The sequence below is a fragment of the Nymphalis io genome, chromosome 4 (assembly GCF_905147045.1).
Source record: "Nymphalis io chromosome 4, ilAglIoxx1.1, whole genome shotgun sequence".
In the NCBI taxonomy this organism is placed as follows: domain Eukaryota; kingdom Metazoa; phylum Arthropoda; class Insecta; order Lepidoptera; family Nymphalidae; genus Nymphalis; species Nymphalis io.
This window is the reverse complement of record NC_065891.1, coordinates 8737211-8759743: the sequence shown is the minus strand read 5'-3', so window position 1 is coordinate 8759743 and position 22533 is coordinate 8737211. Positions and strand designations below refer to the sequence as shown.

The 22533-nt window shown below is 31.4% G+C and overlaps 1 protein-coding gene across 1 annotated transcript in view; it reads right to left on the bottom strand.

Moving 5' to 3' along the window:
- Positions 1-14761: 14761 nt before the first annotated feature.
- LOC126768228 (delta-sarcoglycan-like) overlaps positions 14762-22533 on the bottom strand; it is a 34520-nt gene continuing 26748 nt past the window's right edge. Inside the window, exons 2-6 of the mRNA XM_050486201.1 lie at positions 17628-17853; positions 17043-17232; positions 16605-16797; positions 16240-16363; positions 14762-14956 (exon numbers count right to left, since the gene is read on the bottom strand). Coding sequence (XP_050342158.1) covers positions 14762-14956; positions 16240-16363; positions 16605-16797; positions 17043-17232; positions 17628-17853 — 928 coding nt within the window. The remainder of the gene's footprint in view (positions 14957-16239; positions 16364-16604; positions 16798-17042; positions 17233-17627; positions 17854-22533) is intronic.

Here is a 22533-nt window from a genome sequence, read left to right as displayed (position 1 = left end):
CGGTGCCGCACCGTAGACATGTCTCCACGCCCTTGAGTTTTAGAGAAAATTTTCTAGTATAGAGTTTACCTGTTTTAATTTGTGTAAGACATTAAGAACCCCTTTGTAAAAATATATTTTTTCTCAATTGTTTGACTGTAATTTTTTTTTTTTAGATTTATAACTAGTACAGTTTTGAGTAAGTCAGGATTAGTTTGAATTTTTTTGTTTAGAAAGTATGATAACGTGTGTAAAAAAATGTGTAAGCTTCTTTGATGACATTGTATAAAATATATTATTACTTATAAATATTAACTTATGTATTAAAAAAAATGCATGACATCATTTTTAAAGAATGTTTTAACCTTAATTTGACATAAAACTTTTTATTTTTATGTACAATACACAAACTTATATTTGTAGATGCTTATTATTATTATTACTGTAGATATTATGTCAGTTTGTGTATTTAATAAGATGTTACAAATGGTTTTCAAATACATTAATATTATCAAACTATTCATATATTTGAAATTGCAAAGATTTCATTTTAAAATTCAATATTTTCTCTTAAAAGTTTTAACGAGTTTCTTCAATGCTTGAGAATTTAAATAAGTGTGAAGGCAGTTCAAAGGAACGGTTTGGTATTCAAATGGGCGTACGTGTCGACGGCCTACCTGTGATTAGCAACGTGATATAAAGCGGAGTACCTTCACCGACAAATTTAATTAAATACTTCCCTGCACCATCCGCCCACTGTAAGCTTGTCTTATCTATCCAGCGCTACTGAAGCACATTGTAAATATTTCCTGTTCTGGTCAGACGACACAGACAAAGTATCATTTTACCTTCAGTAAATACTAAATATACAGGAAGCATCTCTGGTATTGGATATTCATGACAAAAACACTCAATTTCTTGCTACAGACTACTCGTAACACGAGCATGTGATAATAAATTACGGATATATCTCGACTCCATTCTCATTACGGATGCGGCAATGTCCGTTGGAGTTTTGTCATAACTCAGTCTCGGTTAAAATTATTTCCGTTGGGTATGATGAGAAAACTAGAGGTGGAGAACTGGAAATGTAAGTATTCGCGCAACAAGCCGTGGAATAACGACGGGACATATTTCATTCTTAACGAAGTTAAATTTCCGGGCAATTCCTGTAAGAGCGTGCGTAACTGAGATAAAAACACTATGCTTAATACATTTGCAATATCGGTTATAGTAATTGTAATAAAATCCTTAAGACTAATAAAATAGGTATTTTATATTGACAACGATTTTAGTAATCAGCGATTTATTTGTGATACATTATTTAAAAAAAATAGCGAAAATCAGAATAAAGGATCATTTATTCTTGATTGTCAAATGAATACGTAAGTTGTACAAATAAGTTTCTGTAAGTTTTGTCTCAAATAAAGATCTACTAACAAAAGTTAAGTGCTATATTGTCTAAACTTTGCAAACTAAGGCCAAGGTTTGACGTATTCGCAATAAAACAAGAGCCATATTTCAGAAACTGCAAACAACTTTTGGATTGTTTTCTACACATCATATCGGCAAATAAATCTTTCGGCTGCTTATCTGACGTCAAACTTAATTCCCATGCATAATTCATCGCGTTGATGCCCGGTGAAAAGGAAAAGTTTATAACTCCGAACAGTGAGCGTTTACGACTGACACCCGTCGATTACTTCGTGAAAATTCGTCGATACAGTATTATGTACTTATTAACAAACTTTCCAAATATTGGTATCACATTTCAAGTTTCTTAGACTAATGTTGGAGATATAATACTTGTTATTATTTAAATTTAAAATCTCAAAGGCAAAGCTATATCTAAGGATATAATCGCGACGACGGATATGACGCGTGACGTCTCGTTCTATATTTCATACTTACAGAAACAAGTTGGTGGAGATTCTCGTTGGCAAGGACAGAGCGTGCTACGTGCAGATAAAGATGACTCCTACATTTCTGCCTCGTTTCCTTTCTATATATTTGTTTTTTAAATATGTGTTACCATAATTATGTTTATATCAATTTATTTTATTTTTATATATTAATGAGTGGTTCCAATTGTGTGTAAACTGCGTTTACTAGAAGTGGACATAACAATAAACAAGAGATATATAAGTATAGAACCTGTAACCTTATAAAGGGGCCAGTATGGCAAAGCAAGGTAATCGTTTTGTTTTTAATCCTATAAAAATACATTACATTTGTCATTATATCGATAATATAATAAAATATAAGTAAATCGGCGTTTCAGTATATACATTAGGTAAATAGATGCATGAGGTAAATTCATTTTATTTTGTAATTTAAACGTAATTAAAATTAACGGCGATACGTCGATGACGTCCAACTACGACATGGCTGTCCAAGACTAACGACGAATGTGCTATCACTATCGGCTAAAATTCAATAGTCTAAATCAATGATGGCGCCGCTGTCTCGCTGACAAGTATTTAAGTATATATTATAAAAAACATTTAAACTAAAAATGTATTTGAAATTCATGGGTAACACTGCAAGCAGAAAAAATACGCTCAATCAATATGTAAAGCCCCAGTTGTGAACACTTGACGAACTAGTCGACGTGAACGAGTTGTCATCAATCGAGTGCGAGCCGCCGCGGGATTGACGCCGCGCAAATCAATTTCGTGTAGCACCTGCTTTGCTCTACGTCGTACTGTTGATATTCTGCCTTGCAATCGCCAAATTGTTAAACAATTTGTATGCATTCGATTCCTTGTATTAGAATGCAAACCTGTTTATTATACTGATTTTATACATAGATTTAATGTTTTATATATAATCAAAAGTGCCACAATTTATTAGCCAGTTGGTGTGGTTGGTAGATATCCACCCAGGACAGACATTTGTGTGCATGAACATGTCTGTTTGTCCTGAGTCTAGGTGTAATTTAGTATAGTGTAATTTATATAAGTATGTATGTACAAAAAGAAAAGTAGTATATGTAGTATATCAGTTGTCTGGTTTCCATAGCACAAGCTTTGTACAAGCTTAATTTGGGATCAGATGGCCGTGTGTGAAAAATGTCCCAGGATATTATTATTATTATTAATGTTTTATCAATTTTATTCATACTTATGAGGAAAACGTGACGTTGTTGTATTGTCCTTCTTGTAAGTCTCACCCACTAGAATCGCTGCGATGACCGTCTTCGGCACGGATCGGAGAGGCTGCGCGATTGTGTCGATGTAACGCATCGGCGGTTCTCCTGTACCTCCTGTGCTGTGCTCGTAGCTTGGCAGAATTCTCCTCAGGGGGATGAAGATAATCTCGCCCTCCGCACTCCTCACAAGTGCGGAGGCTAACATCCATGGTCGACATACTTTGAACTCGATTACTTTTAGTGAAATAACTTTTTTTAAATATATTGAACTCGTTCTGACAAAGCTTATCCTAAAGCCCATTGTACCCGTACCCACAACTAACGGTCTCGTACCAGACGCAGTACGCTTTTACAAGTGTAATAGAATTTAAGTTAAATTATTTTTTCTTTATTATAGTTTTTTTTCTTCCCATTATAATAATAATGAATAATTATGGTATGATGGTAATATTATTAATAATTATACGAGATGGCCTAGTGGTTAGAACGTGTGAATCTTAAACGATGATCGTGGGTTGACACCCGGGCAAGCATCACTGAATTTTCATGTGCTTAACTTGTGTTTATAATTCATCTCGTGCTTAACGGTGAAGGAAAATATCATGAGGAAACCTGCATGTGTCTAATTTTATTGAAATTCTGCCACATGTGTATTCTACCAACCCGCATTGGTGGAATAAGCTCCAAACCTTCTCCTCAAACGGGAGAGGCCTTAGCCCAGCAGTGGAACATTAACAGGCTGCTACTGTTACTGTACTGTATACTATATTTTATTTAAACCCTCAGCTCAAAAATATGCGAGTGATATTAAAGTTGCAGGCTTAAACCTTTGGACCCTTGGACTATTATCACTCCCACTCCTATTTTTAACATTAGCTCCTTAAAAATTAAAATTATATTTTTTTTATTGCTCTGTTAATTAATCAACGGTATTTTACTTAAAATAAATAATTACTTTCAGAGTATTTGCCGTACCAATATAACAGTTTTAATAACAATTTTAGTTAGTTAAATTGAAAACATGAATATTTCCAAGAGCTTTTGAGATGCAGACCGACCAATTAGTGACTAATATGAATCAATCGAACCCTTTTTAAGATTTATATATTGGTTTCATTTCCTTTATATTTAAGAATTATGTACTTGTAAAATAATAACAACAATAAGTAAATAACTATAACAAAATAGGATATTGATTTTTAATTCTCTATTTGGTTCAAATGTATAATAGCTTCAACTTACGGATATTAAAGATATTTTCTTGGTATATTTAAATTTGCTTTTCCAGGGATATAAATTGATAAATACATTATAATCAGAGTCGATATAGTGGAAAATGGGTCAAATTCGTGCGAGCAGCTCTTTTTTTGAGTTTTCATCTGCTAATTAGTAAATTATTAGATATTAACTAGCTGCCCGTGCTGACTTTGTACGGGCAAAAAAAGGACGTAGGCTAAGGCATCGTATATGAGTTTATTTGAATATTTCGTAGTACTTCTAAAATTACTGGCTTGAATTGCGAAGTGTTAGTTAGGCAATATTTATCTATAAGAACCATCTAAAATTAATATGTTATTTATTTTTATAAGGGCTTAACTTTCTGACAATTGAACTACAATTATCATTATTTTACTTTTTTTTGTAACAATAAAATGGTTACAGTGTTATCTATAAAAGACAGCTTAATGGTATCACACATTTTCTTTGTAGAACTATTCATGAGGAACAATTCAGCCATGCATTATTTTCGTGGAACTTCAAACTATTTACGCAGCGGACACCGCGGAAGTTTTCTAAAAGCTCTATTTTTTCGACTTAGATAACAAATATCATCATGATCACATACAAAATATATATCCTATGTCTATTTAGAAAAATTTACTATCAAATAGAAAAAAAATGTGTGGTCAGGGGACCCCGTCAGCAACGAAGTTCTTTGCGATATTTTTCGAATCAAAACGTGTTTTAAAATATAGATTTTAATTGATTATATTATTGTAGCTATGGCACACCAAAAAGCACCTTCCTACCGCACAATTTTTTCCTACCTTCTGTATGCGAGTCTCTCTAAGCAAAGATTAAGAATTTTTTTTTTAATAATAGCATCTCCCATTTTAAGGAATTTACTAATATTAGGAATTTAAAAAAAATACCAATCCAATTAAACAAAGCTTATGATGGGAATTGTGACAATAGCCTAAGGTTCGAATCTTGGACTTGCGTGCGGCTCGTACGTATGCGACATTACCTACCATTGTACTCTACTGCAAGCCGCGTAAAAGAACTTCATTCCAAAAAAAAAAAACAAATAGCAACGTGGTTTCAGAGATTACTCTCTCTCTTTTTAATATTAGAACAGGAGTATAGATAATTCATCTCGTTCTCGGTGATGAAGAAGTGCATCGTGAGTAAACCTGCAAGTATTACATAAAATTCCGCACCAGGCGTATCCACCACGTTAGACGTCTGCTAGCTGTACTTTACTTTGGTATCAGTAAACGCGAAATTAACATAGCAATTATTTTTATAAATATCCCAATGAAAAACACACTATTAAATTTGGTCCAACGTAAAAATGTTCGGTTTGATTGTGAAAATTCGACTGGAAGGTGTGAGGTGCGCCGGTGCGAGCAAAAACTGAATGATAAACAAAGTCTGGTAAATAGTTGGACATACCACGCAATATATACATACATGTTGTGTCGGGCTTGTTTGTTTACGACATTTAAATTCAGTACAGCAAGTTACGGGAAAGAGTTTTAGCATTTGTCCGGTGCAGGTGAACTCACATACAGAATTGTAAATTTATTCGTATTCGTAGTTTTCTTAGCACCGAGGTCGCTGCCCGGCGACGTTGAGGTTCTTTAGTTCAGATCACTACCTAACTATGTACTACACATTTGACGGCGTCATTTAAATTATTTGAAATGTTAATGCAAATCAAAGATATTTATTATAAAATATAAAAAAATACATTATATAATACTAATAACGAAACTTCTTGAACACAAGACTAAAAATAATGTTAGTGTCACATTTGTTTTTTATAATCTGTACTTGCTTGTCAATGAAAGAAACAATCGTATGGAAGCTGTACATGACAGATGTAAACCCGCCACAAGTATCATAAAAATCCGCATATGAAAAGCGTGATGGAATAAGCTCAGAGAGGAGGCCTCAGCCCAGGTGTAGGACATTTGTGAATGTTACATACTTACTGTCACTTATTAATAATAAACACTATTAAATATTATGATGTGATCATTATAATTTAATAGTTATAAACCATCGTCGTTATAAGTTCCCATTTAAACGAGTATATATAAAGGAATATATATATATATATATATATATATATATATATATATATATATATATATATATATATATATAAACATAAATATAAATATAAATATATATAAATTACACAATTTTATGCAAAACCCAGAATAGCATCTATCTCAGATTTCGCTGTAAATGACTTAAAATATGAACAGAACCGGCCTTCGTTTGCTTAATGCCCGCTCGCAGCCAGTACGTGTTACTGCCTTCAGACACGACATGAGAAGGTGTTGCTTATAATTTTGACGTTGTAAGATTGCGCTGTAATGTAGGGTAAGGGCTGGTTGAATTGCTGTATTTCCTTAATAGTTTGCATTTACCCCTCGCCGACAATTTGTGACAAGAGCGTGAGCTAAATTGTCGCTTGAAGGAAATAAACTAATTTACTTACACGGCGTCCGTAAACGCGTTTGTTCAAGTACAAACTTACTGCCGAAATGATAGCTGGAACATTAACTTGAAATCATATAAAACAAAAGTAGGACTGGAATCCGACATTTAAATATAAATAACTTTACGAATAAAAGTAATGTTTTAAGTAACTTAAATATGATAACTATTTGCTTGTAGTATATGTATATCTCAAATGAATATTTGTAACATTATTAAGGTAGTATGACGTCATTTATACTTTTAGCAAAATCAAAATATTGTTTATTGAATTAGACTTTTTCGTTATGTTACAGGATTTTATTGAATGTTACGACCAGTTCTGAATGGTCGAAAGACCAGTTAACAACTCAGTAGTTAAACTCCTTCACAAATGAAATAAATAATCAACTATATATTAAAAAAGCTTATATATATATATAAATATATGTTATATAGTTGATTATTTATTTCGTTTTGTATTCTTTGGTTTATGCAAATACACATATATATGTATACGCTTTTATTGTATAAATATTTCGTATTGTTTAATATATAATCTATAACAATTTTTTTAGCAATTTATTTATTTAAAAACCTTTAATAAAACCTAGGAAAGCTTCTAGAACACTAAATCACCAGAACCATTCCTTCCTCCAAACAGGCACGTATTGCGCCCTAAATCCTTCTCAACATTACACAGATAATTGCAGCCTGGAAGGCATTTTAATAATGAATTCTTTTACCTGGCACGTAGTTATATTATCACTGTCATTTTAATCAAGACTATCTTAAAATGTTTCATTGCGTTGAGATGGCCATCTCTAGTTTAACTTTAACAAAAATATAGAACTACTTGCTGTTTTATTTCTTCTTTTACTGTTACGTTCTTACTAGTTCAGGCCAATGTCACTTGTTAAAGAGTTGACAGATATGTCTCTAGACTTTACGCCAAATGTCAGTACTAAAATTAATACTTTAAATTTACGTCATACTAGCGGAGAATTATCATGTAGGAGTTAATGCAAAATTCAAAGTTGCAAAGCTATCATTGAAGTTGACTTAAGCTACTTCACACGTACCAACTTATTCGACAGGCGTCAATATTTTCAAGGAAACTGCACTTGGTGTAAAATATATATACGAAGTAGACCAAAAACGTTACGTGTCGGAAACGATTTGAAACGTTTCAGGTTATATGTAACATGAAGAAATCCGTTGAATATATATACATCAAATACTTATTATAAATTGTCTAAAAACTGCACATAAATAAAAAATATTATGTTTTACTTTGCGCAGGGTGCTGAACGTAACGAAAGTGTAAGTATTTTGAGTTTATAGTACTTAATGTTAAACGATATATACTAAATAATTTTATATAAATGTAGGTAGGTAGGTAAAAGAAAACATTTTGCAATCAAAAAGTTTTGTCATGAATAAAATAATTTTATCTTTTCTTGTTCATACGACGTGTGATTTATTTTGTATGCTTATACTCCGTATAGCGATAACTATAATGTGTGCACATAAATGGTGCTGAACGTTTTTGGATGAACGCGCTAAAATAATATTCATAAAAATCAGTATTATTATATAGTGACGTCTAAATTTCTACTATCGTTTTGCTTAACGTATTCGTATCCTTTAACGGTCCATGTGACCGTCTCATGTGAATATCTTATATTAACTGTTGGATAAATTAATCATATATGAGCTGACATGGCCCAACAGTTAGAATACGTCAATCTGAACCGAAAATAAAGAGTTCAAATTCGAGCATAATTTCAGTTATTAAATAATTCATCTTATGCTCAGCTGTTAAAAACATCGTGAGACAACCTGTATGTATATATGCTACATTGTTTATTCCACCCTTACTGAAGCAGTGTTATAAGAGGAGCAAATGGACTTAACCCAACATTTACTTGCTGTTACTTTACTTTTAGGAACATTACACATTTCAAAATACAGACGTACTTACACTATAAATATTATTGCTGTAAATTATTTCGACTCAACAGCTTTAAAGTAAACATTGTCAGAGGAGGTTTGTAGTACTCAAGGCGGTATCTACATAATGCATAGCTATTGATATCCAACACTAGGCCAAGATGATGGAGGCTAAATGCTTGCTTGGAATCTAGTTCTATCCCATTGCCCAATGTTCGCAGTTGAATTGCATTACATTAGACCTTGCTTGCATTCCAACTGCTCTAAATGCAGTCGGGTGAATCTACATATTTAACTAAGATATATATCTATTAGTGAAAACAGTTCCTCTTACTGGAGTGTAGATCTCCTATATAAATTTTCTCATTTAGAAGTAATTATTTGGACCAAAAGCCGTATATAAAATTTATTACAATCCAACATAAAGAAATGAAAATTATGATGTATAAGAATCATCAGATATTCTACCGCAAAACGTACTTGGTATTGTTGTGTTCCGATTTTAAGGGTGAGTGAGTCAATGTAATTACAGGCTCAAGTGATGGTTACCACTTACCATCAGGTGGGCCATACGCGCGTTCACCTTCCTATACTATAAAAAAAAATATTGTTGATAATAATAAGTTTTATTAAATTGGTGGTAGGAAACCTATGTAAATGGTAGCATTTAAATGTTGTATTAAGTTGCAATTCCTCTAAAATTAACAAAAATATTTATATAGGTTTTACAGTATATTTACAGGCAATCAATCAACAGCCAATCATTGTCCACTGCTGAACATAGGCCTCTCCCAGGACAGGGAGCTTTGGCGCACCTTGGGAGAGGCCTATATTTACAGGCTTTTTTATTTTATTTAGATTTTCTCATATTATAAATAGATCTTTATCATTAATTAAAACTTTTTATCTTTAATTAAAATAAATCAGTAATACACAAATGTAACAGTTTTGCTAATGCTCTTGGAATACTCCTCATGCATTTTGTATCGTCCCAACTGATCAAGACTATTTTTATTATAGAGTTTGACGCCGCTGTTTTGTTTACGCGAGTGTAACCCTGTCATCTGACTTAGCGTTACGTTATGATAGCTTGAACGTTAAAGCAACAGTTTTGTTTCTGTTGACAGAGCCTCTGTGCGTGTTAATTTTATTGGGGAGCGTGACATTTCACTTCGCTGTCGACATGACGCAGGTCTGCTTGAAGACGGTCACTGGCGGTTAGACAATTGAATCACACGGACACGTGATTTACCCCTCTTTCTCCATTCACGTCGCTTGAAATATAAAGCAAACTGAAATATGCTCTATTAAAGGGTTTATATAACTAGAGGTTACGGCGTATAACATTTTATACATATTGTATTAAAGTGTCACTCAGTCCTACGCAAAGAAAAATCATAAATATTTATTTAATATTATTTTTAAATGTTTATGAAATAATATTAATAAATATAATATGTATTATTATATAATATGTTTATTTTAAACTTTAAAATTAAATAAACATAAAGGGTAAGGATAAATTTGTTTGTGTCATTTGTGAGAAACTGAAACTAATCTTATTTATAATTTAAATAAGATTATTTGATATACAAAAATATTGTTAAAAATGTTAAATTTAATATTTCCGATTCTGAATTTATAAATATTTTGAGGAAAATTCTCGTGCATGATATCGTAATACGTTTCGCCATAATAATCTCTAGTCGGAGCGTAATCAAATCCGGTCGGGACTAGCGCCCTAATCGAGGCAGACCACGCTCGACCTCCGTCAAATCAACCTAAGAACATGACCTGACTGTCAGAGAGACAGATAACTGCTTAACTTTTTACTTATATAATTTTACTTATAAGTATTCAAAAATACATTATCAACATAGTACAATAAGGTATACTTGAATGAAATAAAATACTTCGTTACATCGTAGAAATATAATTAGTAAGTCTAATTGATTACCCATAAAAAATTGACAAGTTTTGTAATGTCAACAAATTTTAGAAACTTTTTTGTAATGTTTAATATATATTATAACATAACATTAAGTTAACATAACATTTCTTAAAAATTAAATAGCTTGTTGAAAAAAAAAACTGTAATTCCTCTGTTTCTTTCGACTCTTCTTTTCAGGTCTGAGATGTTCCTTCATCAATAAATACGTGTTATGCTTTTATATTAAATATGACTTGTCTTCTAAGAATACCATTTTCTGCTTTTTGATATTTATTGTCCATTTCATAAGTTTGGATTTTTGCCGTGTTCTAAAGTGATTCGATTATGAGATATAAATCATTTAATAATAAAGTATTGTAATCATTTAAATAAACCTAACAAAATTGCAGAATTAATTATATTATTAGATTATTCGACGCAAAGTAGTAGAAGTAACTTCAGGCTCTATATCAATTATTATTTAAAGCTCACTTTTAGAAAGTTTCCGAGTCTACCACGTGAGCCAACTTGACAATGAACTTGCAAGCTTGATAGTATATAAGCTACACGTTCCTTTAATTCAAGCAACAGTCGAATTCAAAGTTAGCAACTAATTTGTAATAAAAAGGGTCAGAAATTTTGAAATTCAGAAGTTTTAGTGAAGAAAATTATCATTGGATTCTATTTTAATATTATTTTTGTATAAAATTGGACAACAATTTTATTTTAATACACGAACGATTTGTAATAAATAATTATAATGCAAGCTTTTAGCATACAACGACTGTCTTTTGAGAAAATTCACGTTGGCGCTTCGAGAACGCTTAGAACGTTGGCTCTCCGCCTGCTACATATTTCACTACATAAATCATAACTTTATTTCCTCTCGCTCACTTGATAGTAGCTCGAGGCGGGAGGTGTCTTTGAAAAGGCTTTAAGACTTCTCTGCAATACCACAACAAAGGCGTGTAATATTAAATTAGGCGTAGCTGGAGCTGTGAGAAGTTAATATCATTTTCTGATGTAAAATATAATAAACTCGGATTTGAGATAGCCGCAACTTTAATGTCCAACATTAACTTAATGTATAGTGACTTAAACAATTGGGTTACGTATGCAACGGGCTTTATACATTTAATGATTATAATGCCGGTAACGCCAGCTCATTTGAGACGTTTTAAACGGTCCTTCCTGCCAATTAGCGCGCGGCGCGCCTCCAAACAAAAGGAGTGGAGCCTCATGAATTTATTGTTAGGTTACTGGCTTAAGTTATTTAAGTGTTCGCGGAACGGACGTTATTCACGTGCGAGACGCGGCGCAGAATGCAGCTTCCTACGACGATTTATCATGAATCTTTAATTAAACTTTAGCACTGACTGTTCACGGAGACTCATTGTGTCTCGCAATATGCCTGTTATATTGAGTGTTTTGGAACGTTTCGTTATTACGTTTTCTTAAGGTGAATGTCATAAATTTAAACAAGAAATCAATGAACGGTAACAAAAGACAATATTGCTATTTTATTGATTCTACTTTCACTATTGTTTATCCGAGTAAATTGGAATTTTGCTTTGAAATAGTTTCGCGGAATAGGCTTCTATTTTTCAACAAATAGTTTTTGAAACCTATTGATAGGGAAATAACAAATGAAAGCAGGAACAATAACGAATAAGCTCGTGTCGATTGCAAGTTTCATAACACTAGCCCATGCATGCTATATATATATGCATATATGCCTAATTAAATAGGTTCATAAAAACACGTTTAAAAATGTATGTAATAAAACGCAATGTTAATAAGTTTTATAATTATATCGTTGTGCTTATTTCGGTTCGTTTCACTTCATCTGTCGCTTGAGTGTCACATATAAGCAAGAAAGTCTAGTTTACTCGGTTTGTGAAAACATGTTTTAAACTCAAATGAAATGACGAAGTTTCGAAGTTATTCTCAGTTCGTTTATAATACAATTAAGTGCTTGCGGTTTGTGGATACGATTCAATTACGAACTTTGCGAATATTTTATACCTTCGAGACAAGGATCTGTCAAAATTTATACTAGTGTTTTTAAGAAAGGAATATTCTATCCAAAAAGGAAACTTATTAAAAAATAACACATTTTGTCACAGTCATTTTATATTAATTTCTATTTATCATAATATTTCTATAATTGTCATAATATAGTATATGTACAACAATATCAACAATTTTAATACCTCATTTTATACATTTAGGTTATATGCAACGTGAGTATAGCTTTGTTTCGAATAATCATTCATAATTTAATCCATTACAATATACATACATAAAATTGTTACTAACTAAAACTTTATGAATTGCCATAGAAAACATATTATATTTTTTAATAAATCAAGGAGCGAGAAGTTTTAACATTAAATATGCATAGTTTTTGTTAAGCAAATACACAAGTAAGTTTACGTCTAACATCATAATTTTCTCAATTTACGTTGTGTATTTAAATTAATCTTAAAAACCAATCTTATTAGTAGATCCTTAAAATATTTAAATTATGAAAACAAAATAAATGGTATTTCTTTAGAATATATATATGACAAAATTTAAAATTAATAATATATCCTTTATTAACATACATAGACCAAGTCGAACATTTTAAATTAATTTGTCTATACAATATTATATACTTGACAGTTAACACTACGATTTTTTTATATAAACCTTAAACTGTTTTCACAAATTAGGATATTAAGAAAGTACCCAGTGATATAGTTAAATGGATCCTTCGAAATAACTACACTAAAATCTATCACAACATCGCATACAATTCAAACTATTAAAAGACAATACACTGCGGATATTACTTTTAGCCAAATATTATCCTAATTGCGACTCCAAAAAGGCACTAGTTATTATTTATATGTAAATCTGACACGTTTCCAAAATCGTTGTAATTCGAATATACCAAAGATTATCTTTAAGATTTTTACTAATTATTTTCGAACAATTTTACAGATGTCGGGCTGCTACATAATACCGTAGCCACAGTACATCACCGAATTTATTTTTAAAATTTAAAAAAATGTCTATTTAGCTGTTCACAATAAAAGAGGTTTTTATTAAATGGTGGAACACTTTCTGGTTTTTACGAAGTTATGTTATGATAAAGCCATTTAAAAACATAAAATAAATCGGTTGTGAGCCTTATTCAAAAAAAACAATGCATTCATTTCGTAATAATAATATATGTAATGATTTTACATATTTTTAATAACGTCTCGTGGTGCTATATTTGAAAGCTCTTGTAAGCCACGAACTCTTTTAAAGCCAGCTAAGCTACAACGCTATAATAAAACAGTATAGTATTAACTCAAAGAGAAAAGAAAGCAAAACAAAATAGCATATTTTGGAACGACATTAAACTCTTTTAGACGCAAAAAATAAGAAAAGTAGTATTCGGTAAAATTAATTTATAACTAGAATTATAATATTATCGTTAAAGAAATAAAGAAACAACGGGAATAGTATATACGGTTATAGAATTAGAATAAATGACTAATACATAGAATTTTATGTTAACCTTTGGGGTTTTTTTAATGTTTTTATAACAAACTGTTTATCAATTTGAAAATAATTTTATTTCACTACAATTTTTAAGCTATGTATATATAAAATTAATTTGACTTTGTGAAATTTATTAAGAGAACAGCGTTAAACATTTATATATTTGTGTTCTTTTAAAAACATAATAAACACAACATTAAAAACATTACATACTTTTGCAAAGTCACAGTTTCTAACACTAGTCAAACAAATGCATTTTTGCATGACAATAACATTTCCAACTCTTGTTGTCCACTCTTTCATTAAAGAACAAATTATTTTTATTACTATAATTCAGCTCCGATTTTTATAATTGACTATATCAAGAAATAGTTACTAGTATCTTTCTACGAGGCATAATGTTTAAAATGGTATATTTCAGTACAGTATTAATTAGTTTCACATAACAATATTATAGTATATACTAATCTACACACCTTACATATGTCTGTAATGTAGCATCATCGACAAATTAAGCTCTCTTCTCTCGCCGCGCAAACACCGTGGGGAGGCGCTAAGAACAATTTTCCATTAGCACAAGCACATAACTGGTATATGTTCTGATGATGTGGATCGTGGCTGTGTGATGCTGAAGGTGGCAACGGTAACGCTGATTTCAACTTCGGCATGTATATATTTGGAGCATCTAATCGTATCTGCAATAAATAACAATGTTAAAACCTTTGAAGATGTAAAATTAAACATCCAACATCGAGAAAAAAATAAAAAAATACGTTAATAATAGGCTAGTACAGTGTGATACACCAATATAGTTATTTGCAACAATACAATTAAGTGACATTATAGCCTATTCCAACCATAAGAGAAGTAAACACAAATATATATAGGGCTTTGACATTGATTTGACGTAATGTTATAGATCCTATGGATTTGCGAAAAATTGCATCTTGAATGTGTGCGAAGTTGTTATTCAAACTTAGTACATAAAAATAAAGCGGATGTAAGTACTCGTAGGTATATGGAATAGTGTTGTATTGTAAATAAAGACATATTAATCAAGAACTGTTTGTATTGCATAATTAAGCAGATCTATTAACAAATCGCATGGAATACGTAAATTTATGGTTTATTTATCTATACTCCTTTTTCGATAGGAATAGACAATATACTGAATGTAATTAATTAAGGTAGAAAGACGTAACAGAAATAAAATATATCAAATGAAACTAAAAAAATAAAACTCTAATACCGCTGCTAATGCCTGCTTTTATTTTGTTTCGCGAATGGGCCACGTGATGTTGAGGCATCATGCAATTTATAGTGTTTTTTCTTACATCTATAATTACACTTGCACAAAATCCATAGTCGTATTCTATAAATCTAACTTCAGGGTTTGAAAGGCTGATAAACGCAAAAATTAACTTATAAGCTGTCTAATCTCTTGTTAAGTTTGAAATGAGTTGCTAAAAGCATTCCCAAGTATTTGATTTAACTTATCATATCAGTTAGCAGACCTGTTAAATTCTATTTTATAAACGTTATTTCAAATGCTATTTAAGTTCTGGAAGACTAATAACATCACGGACACATATCGGTGTCTTGTGATGTATAATTTGAGAAATTATACGATGATTTTTTTCGTGAATCTGCACGGCACTATATATTCGAACTAATTATACAACTAGTATTTAGGATTAATTTATTATATTAACTAAAATATTATAAACATAATTTCATATATTGATAATAATAACTTCTATTAATTTTATTATTTCAAAATATTTCATATAAGTATTCCCACATTCTTCTTTTAGTTTGATATATTTTTAGATTACTAATATCTAAAAGACTGATAAAAGACATTCTTGGGTTCTGACATAAAATGCTTTGATAGATAGCATACATTATTCAGCAACATGAAGCAATAAAACATAGTTCGGTTCGTGTTATACGCGGGTATCCCTGAGTCAGCGCTTACCGAACCGGCAACGGAACGCAGGCGGAAGGTGGATAGACAGCTGGCGCTGATGTCACCAGCGCGTGACTCGAGCGCTATGCTTTGCGCTGCATGCATTTCCAGCGATCGGGTGGGTGATTCCAACCTGTCAAACATTTATATTTAAGACAAACTTTTTAGAAGATTTATGCCTTGTCATAATATTCAAGGAACTATTCATTTTGCTTATGGATAGTACAATTATATACGAAGCGCAATTCAAAAATGTAATAGGAAATTTAATTTGCTTTTTTATATGTATTTTTATATATTTTTTTACTTACAGCAATATCTCTGACAAGTTAGAGATATTACAAGTAATTCAAATAATATTTATTAATACATACATTAATTGCTTAGAGGGTGGTGCCTTAACAAGTGGCGACTGTACAGCTGAATTGAAAGTAACCCCTGCTGGACTTGCCACGACAAGGTTTTCTGCCCCGATTGATACTGCGTCGTGCCCTGCACCCAGTAATAATGTGCCCCGGGAATCCCGTACTTCAAATCTAGCCACGTTGACTTCTAAGCGGTCATGACCTGTTTTAATAATTTCATTAAAAACTAAATATTTAAAACATAAAAACTATATACGCTTCAAATAACTAACAATGTCCGATAGCAATTCAATTAATAACTGTTTTTTTTTAAATCGGTTAATACTATTCATTTTTATTATTTATGTACAAAAAATGCAATATTCGTTTAATATAATCTGTATTGAAGAAGTAATTCAATGTATTCAATATTGATAAGCTGAAAAGTCAAAATTTTCACATTCTTACCTAAAAATAATCTGCTTTGAATCATCCCGAGTGCATCTCGCGTTGTGACAGTAAAGTTTCTAGATGATTCGATTGAAATAGGTTGTCCTCGTCGGGATTTTACGCTAGATGCAAACAGCGAGTCCAAAACAAGAGCCTGCCCTAATAATTGCAAGCCACCCGGCACGATACGAAGTTGTCCCATTCCTTCCTATATGAAAGTAAAAATCAAACCTCTTTTCCTTATCGAATCTCATTCTACGTGTTCCTGTCGCATTAATATACATTTTACTTAAAAACTCAAAGTCTAGAAAACTTAACTTGCGTAACTTGCTTAACTTAGCAAGCACAAGTTTTTTTCTAGAAAAATAAGTTATGTTATAGTGCAGCATGGAAAATTGAGGTCTGATATGACTGCAGTAAAGATTTTTATATAAATATTAAGTCGATAATCATGAATAATAGAATACTTTAAGTTCGATATGCATAATATAAATAATAATTATTCGACAGTCTCTTATATTTACCAATCCATAAATAACAATAAAAACAGAGACAAACAACGCACTGGCTTATTCTAAAAGTAGCTATAAAAGTTAGATTTACCGAATTGAAATCCAATACTTTCAAAACCCAGAGCGTCAACGCGAGATTGATAATCAACATAAGCATGAGCGCCATGACAAGAATGTAGAGACATTTCTTTCGCCAACCGTAAATGCCAACTTTGAATTGGCTATTATAACTGTTTCTGATCGAGTCCGCCTTTGTATCTCGACCCGCATTGTTGTTGAGGATCGGTTCTGGGGTGATCTTGTCGGCGTAAGGGATCCTGGAAGAAAAATATTGCTTTAAAAATCACGACATTTCATTACTTTCCGTCGGCCATTATGGTCTAGATTTCAATTTTAAAGTTTACTGAGATTTTTCGCTTCAAAATGGATTGTATTATATGAATAATATTACAGAGGTTCGGGTAAGAAACTTTTCAAAATATAAATTAACATTTTTATGTAAAATATACATTCAAATGAATCATCGTAAGCCCGGTCCAAGCGACCTCGTCGAACCCAACCAACTATCACATAACGCTAATTAATAAATATGTCGTACCGCAGGTCCTGTTTGTTTTTACTATGCGTTTTATTTTAAACTTTTCATTATATCCGAATGTATGAATTTATTATTTAAATTATAACGTTTTATACGTCGAACACTGCTTACAAGTACTAATAAATAATATTGTCTATATCTTAATAATTTACTTTTTATCTATAAAATTAAAAGTTATCGATTATATGTCCGTCCAGAAATGTATAGGTAAATTTTTTTTCGTTTTCATTAGGATTTAATTTCCTTGTATTAAAGTACCAGTAATCATTTAATCATAAAAAAGTGACAGTATTGTTTAATATTTAACTACATTTAATATAAAAACCATAAACTGAATACCAATAGCAATTTTAAAATCATGAACATACAATGTAAAAAAGGATAACAGTTGGAATAAAATAACGGCTTTACACCTTACTTTTTTGGTTATTATGGTTAAATATTTGAATAAATTATAAAAGTTTATTCGTAAATAATTAAAAATAATAAATCAAATCTTTTATTCTTTTATATAGCATTGGTAAGATTGTGTTGTCCTAAATAAAGGTAGCTATTTACAGGATTTGCTTTAAAATTTTATTGGAACAGCCTCACTAATAAACAAAAATAAATTAAAAAAATATTTATTTACTTTACTCTATAAAACAAAAAATGTATTTATTTACTAGCGATTAGTAATTGCCTTACACAAAATTCGATACAGCTTTAAATATGCTTGACACAAGGGAATTTCTCGCTCCGTAGTCGAGATCTTTCGCTCGAACGTTGTTTGAAACACATTTCACTTGCATAAATCATAACTTTATTTCCTCTAGCCCTACTGATCGCAGCAAATCCGGCTTTATGTCGCACACAAGTGTCCTACATATATCTTACAAGAACATTATTTCAATAACATTGTACCTACTACTAAAGTGTTCCTTGTTTTTGTTTTAAACTAATTTCACATTATTTTTACTTGGAAAATTATGCAAAATCCTTATACTTACGTTGTACATTTCTTATGAGAAGGTGTGTAAAACATTAAATTTTACTATTCAACAAAACTTCTCGAATAAATAAATAACAAATAGGATATCAAAGTGTTGTTAACTTCGTCCTTAGAATGGGTGACATTAGTAGCTAATTTACAAGTTTTATACACAGGTAAACTTGCTAATGTGGTTCCGTTCAATAAAATACGACTAAAAATTGTAGTCTCCGCATCAGTCCGGCCGCGTTTAATACATGCTAGTCACGCGATGTACTTTATATTTAAATGACTAATGCTATCTTAAAAATCCTTGAGTATATGATATACTTAAAATTGATAGTACACACTGTGGTCAAATTTACTATTTAACAGTTGATTTCTGCTTTAAAACTAAAGTTAAATCATTCATTTTACATTAAACTGAATAAATGATTGCAGCTTAAAACATATAAATTTCCTACAAAATCTTTTAAAATAAACTTGGATGAGGTGAATGCAGAATCATATTTCGAATTTATTTTTGTATAGCGTGCCGGAGCAGTGCAGCCGAGCGCGCATTCCCGTGCGTATTATTGGTATTAAAACACGATGTTTTTACTTCCGAAGCGAATGTAATGCACTTTCATATTCATGGATTGACTTTATAGTCCTGTTAAATCAAAATTTTAACGTCTCTTTTTATAAAGCCTTTATGTGTTTATTAAACAGTCCACTTACCTATCTTATGATTTGATATTTTGATAGCGTGCTTTATAAAACTCCTTTATTACGTCAATAATAGAGTGAAAATATTTTCATTTATTTTTTAAAAAATCTAGTTTTAGGTGTACATTTATGTCATAGTTAGTACAGATGGTTAAAATATTGCGTATTGATTTTATGCAATTGTACGTTGAATATATTCGTCAACAAAAACGAATATCAAATTCAACCGATAAAGATAAAGAAAGGTACAAATATTATTCGAAGCTTGAATGAAGGACTATACCATATCAATGTATGAGTTTTATCAAAAGGTACGTCGTGAGAGATGTACAAAGAGCTATGTAGTATTTCTAAAACTGGCCACTAGCAACGAGCAGGGTCATAAATTTTCTAGGATTTAAACACGACAGGAGCATTGCACGCTGAAAAATTCTAACTCGCGCTCTTTCCGCAAGATGTAGGATATGTTGTCCCCATCGCTTGCATATCAAGTAGGTTAACTTTGATATATGTACGTACATGAACATTCTGTTGATTACATTTTTTTTTGCTTGCACTTGGTTTTCATTATTGCTATCTTTAACGTAAATAGTTATTAATATTTGATTATAATATTTTTGTATTGAGATTAAGAACTTTACAAGTTTATGAATGAAAATATGACTACAATCTGGTTTAAACGTTTGCTTGGTTTCTCACAGGAATGAGCCTAAAATTCTTATTGTCATTTTCTACAGCACTCAATGCAAATATTTCATCAAGTTGTCGGAGTGAATGTCTCAGCCGGCTTTTCCTTAATCCTAATACAATAAGAAAGGCTTGGTGCCGAATTGTACGTACTCATACGTCTATACTTAACCCTATTCCTCAATTCCCTTCGATTTATATTACAAGCAATGTTTGTTGTTCAAACGATGCGAATTTATTTTTGCAGCAAAACATCTGTTAATGTCTTTATATTTGTCACGTGTACATTAGCGTCTTATTTATTATTATAGTTGAAGTTGAAGCTTTTTGCTATTTAAATCCGAGATGACCTTGTGGTTAGAACGCGTGAATCTTAACCGATGATAGTGGGTTCAAACTCTACCCGGGTTTGAACCCACGATCATTAGCACCACTAAATTTTCACGTGATTAATTTGTATTTATAATTCATCTCATGCTTGACGGTGAAGGAAAACACCATAAGGAAACCTGCATGTATCTAATTTCATTGAAATTATGCCACATGTGTATTCTACCAACCCGCATTGGAGCAGCGTAATATAAAATAAAGCTCCAATCCTCCTCCTCCAAAAGGAGAGGAGGCCTTAGCCTTAACCTTAGGAGCTGTTACTGCTATATAAATCATTATTACAAATACTATTTAACATAATAAATGTCATTCTTTTTTCTTATAAATGTATCAATTTATAAAAGGATATGATTAGATTAATAAATAACATTATATATATAAATCAAGTTATGAAATAGAATGGCACACAAAAACTACAGATAGGTCAATATTTTCAACATTTTAGATACTTTTATTTTTAAAAGAAAAATAAGTAAGGACACTCAGTGAGCGGCTGCACTTTATCTCCGGGGCCAGTCTCCCAACACGTTTGGTGGGTTTAGGTGGCATTAGAAACCAATTACAACAATAATATCGCTTACTTACAAGTAGCTCTTCTTTCCAATTTAATCAATAAACGAATATAGCTTTTATTTCTAACACATTTAACGTCAAATTAAAATATATTTTGTAAATCACGTGTTATATTGTATCGATATATGTTTTAGAAGTATTATAAAAATAAATATTTCAACGTAACGACTTTTTAGGAAAATAAACTTTCTATTGAGAAGAACGTCTGCGAAAATAAGTATTAAATTTTACAATGACATGCGTTTCAAAAAATTTATAAGTAGTAATAATCTTGTAAGTTTAAAGTTTGTCTATAATATTCTTGCAGATTGCAAAAAAATAAGTAAAAAGAAAAAGTAGCATTATATAGCACTGGTGGTAGGGCTTTGTGCAAGCGCGTCTGGTGGCGCGTGGCGCGCGTACCACCCACTCATCGGATATTCTACCGCAAATTATCAGTACTTGGTATTGTTGTGTTCCGGTTTGAAGGGTAAGTGAGCCAGTGTAAATTCAGGTACATGGTACATAACATCGTAGTGCCCAAGGTGGGTGCCTATGTAAGCTGTGGTTAACATTTCTTACAATGCCAATGTCTATGGGCGTTGGTGACAACTTACCATCAGGTGGCCCATATGCTCGTCCGCCTACGTATTCTATAAAAAAAATATATACGTTTATTTTTTGTAGTAAAACATCCTATTAATTCTTATAAAATATAAGAAAGTATTTTTCTAAACCACCAAAAGAAACATTTTCATAGCAAATAGCACAAGGTTTTAAGTTATTGTGAGAAGAAATCTTTGTATAAAGGCTACTGCGCTTATTAGCCTACATTGTACAAAGGCCTACATTAAAACCTAACGGATATTATAAACCTATACTCTACTCAAGCGAGTTATACATAGTATACAAGTACAATTCAAAAGAAAAACAAACGTCGTATTCTTCTATTACTTTATATGTACTTTGGAATGCTAGAAAACAAGATGACATTAATAAATACATAATGGAGCTAAAATGTATAAATGGGGTGGGATCTAATAAATTTTCCGCGCGGAAGCGTAAACGATGTACGTAGTAGCACGTAGCTTC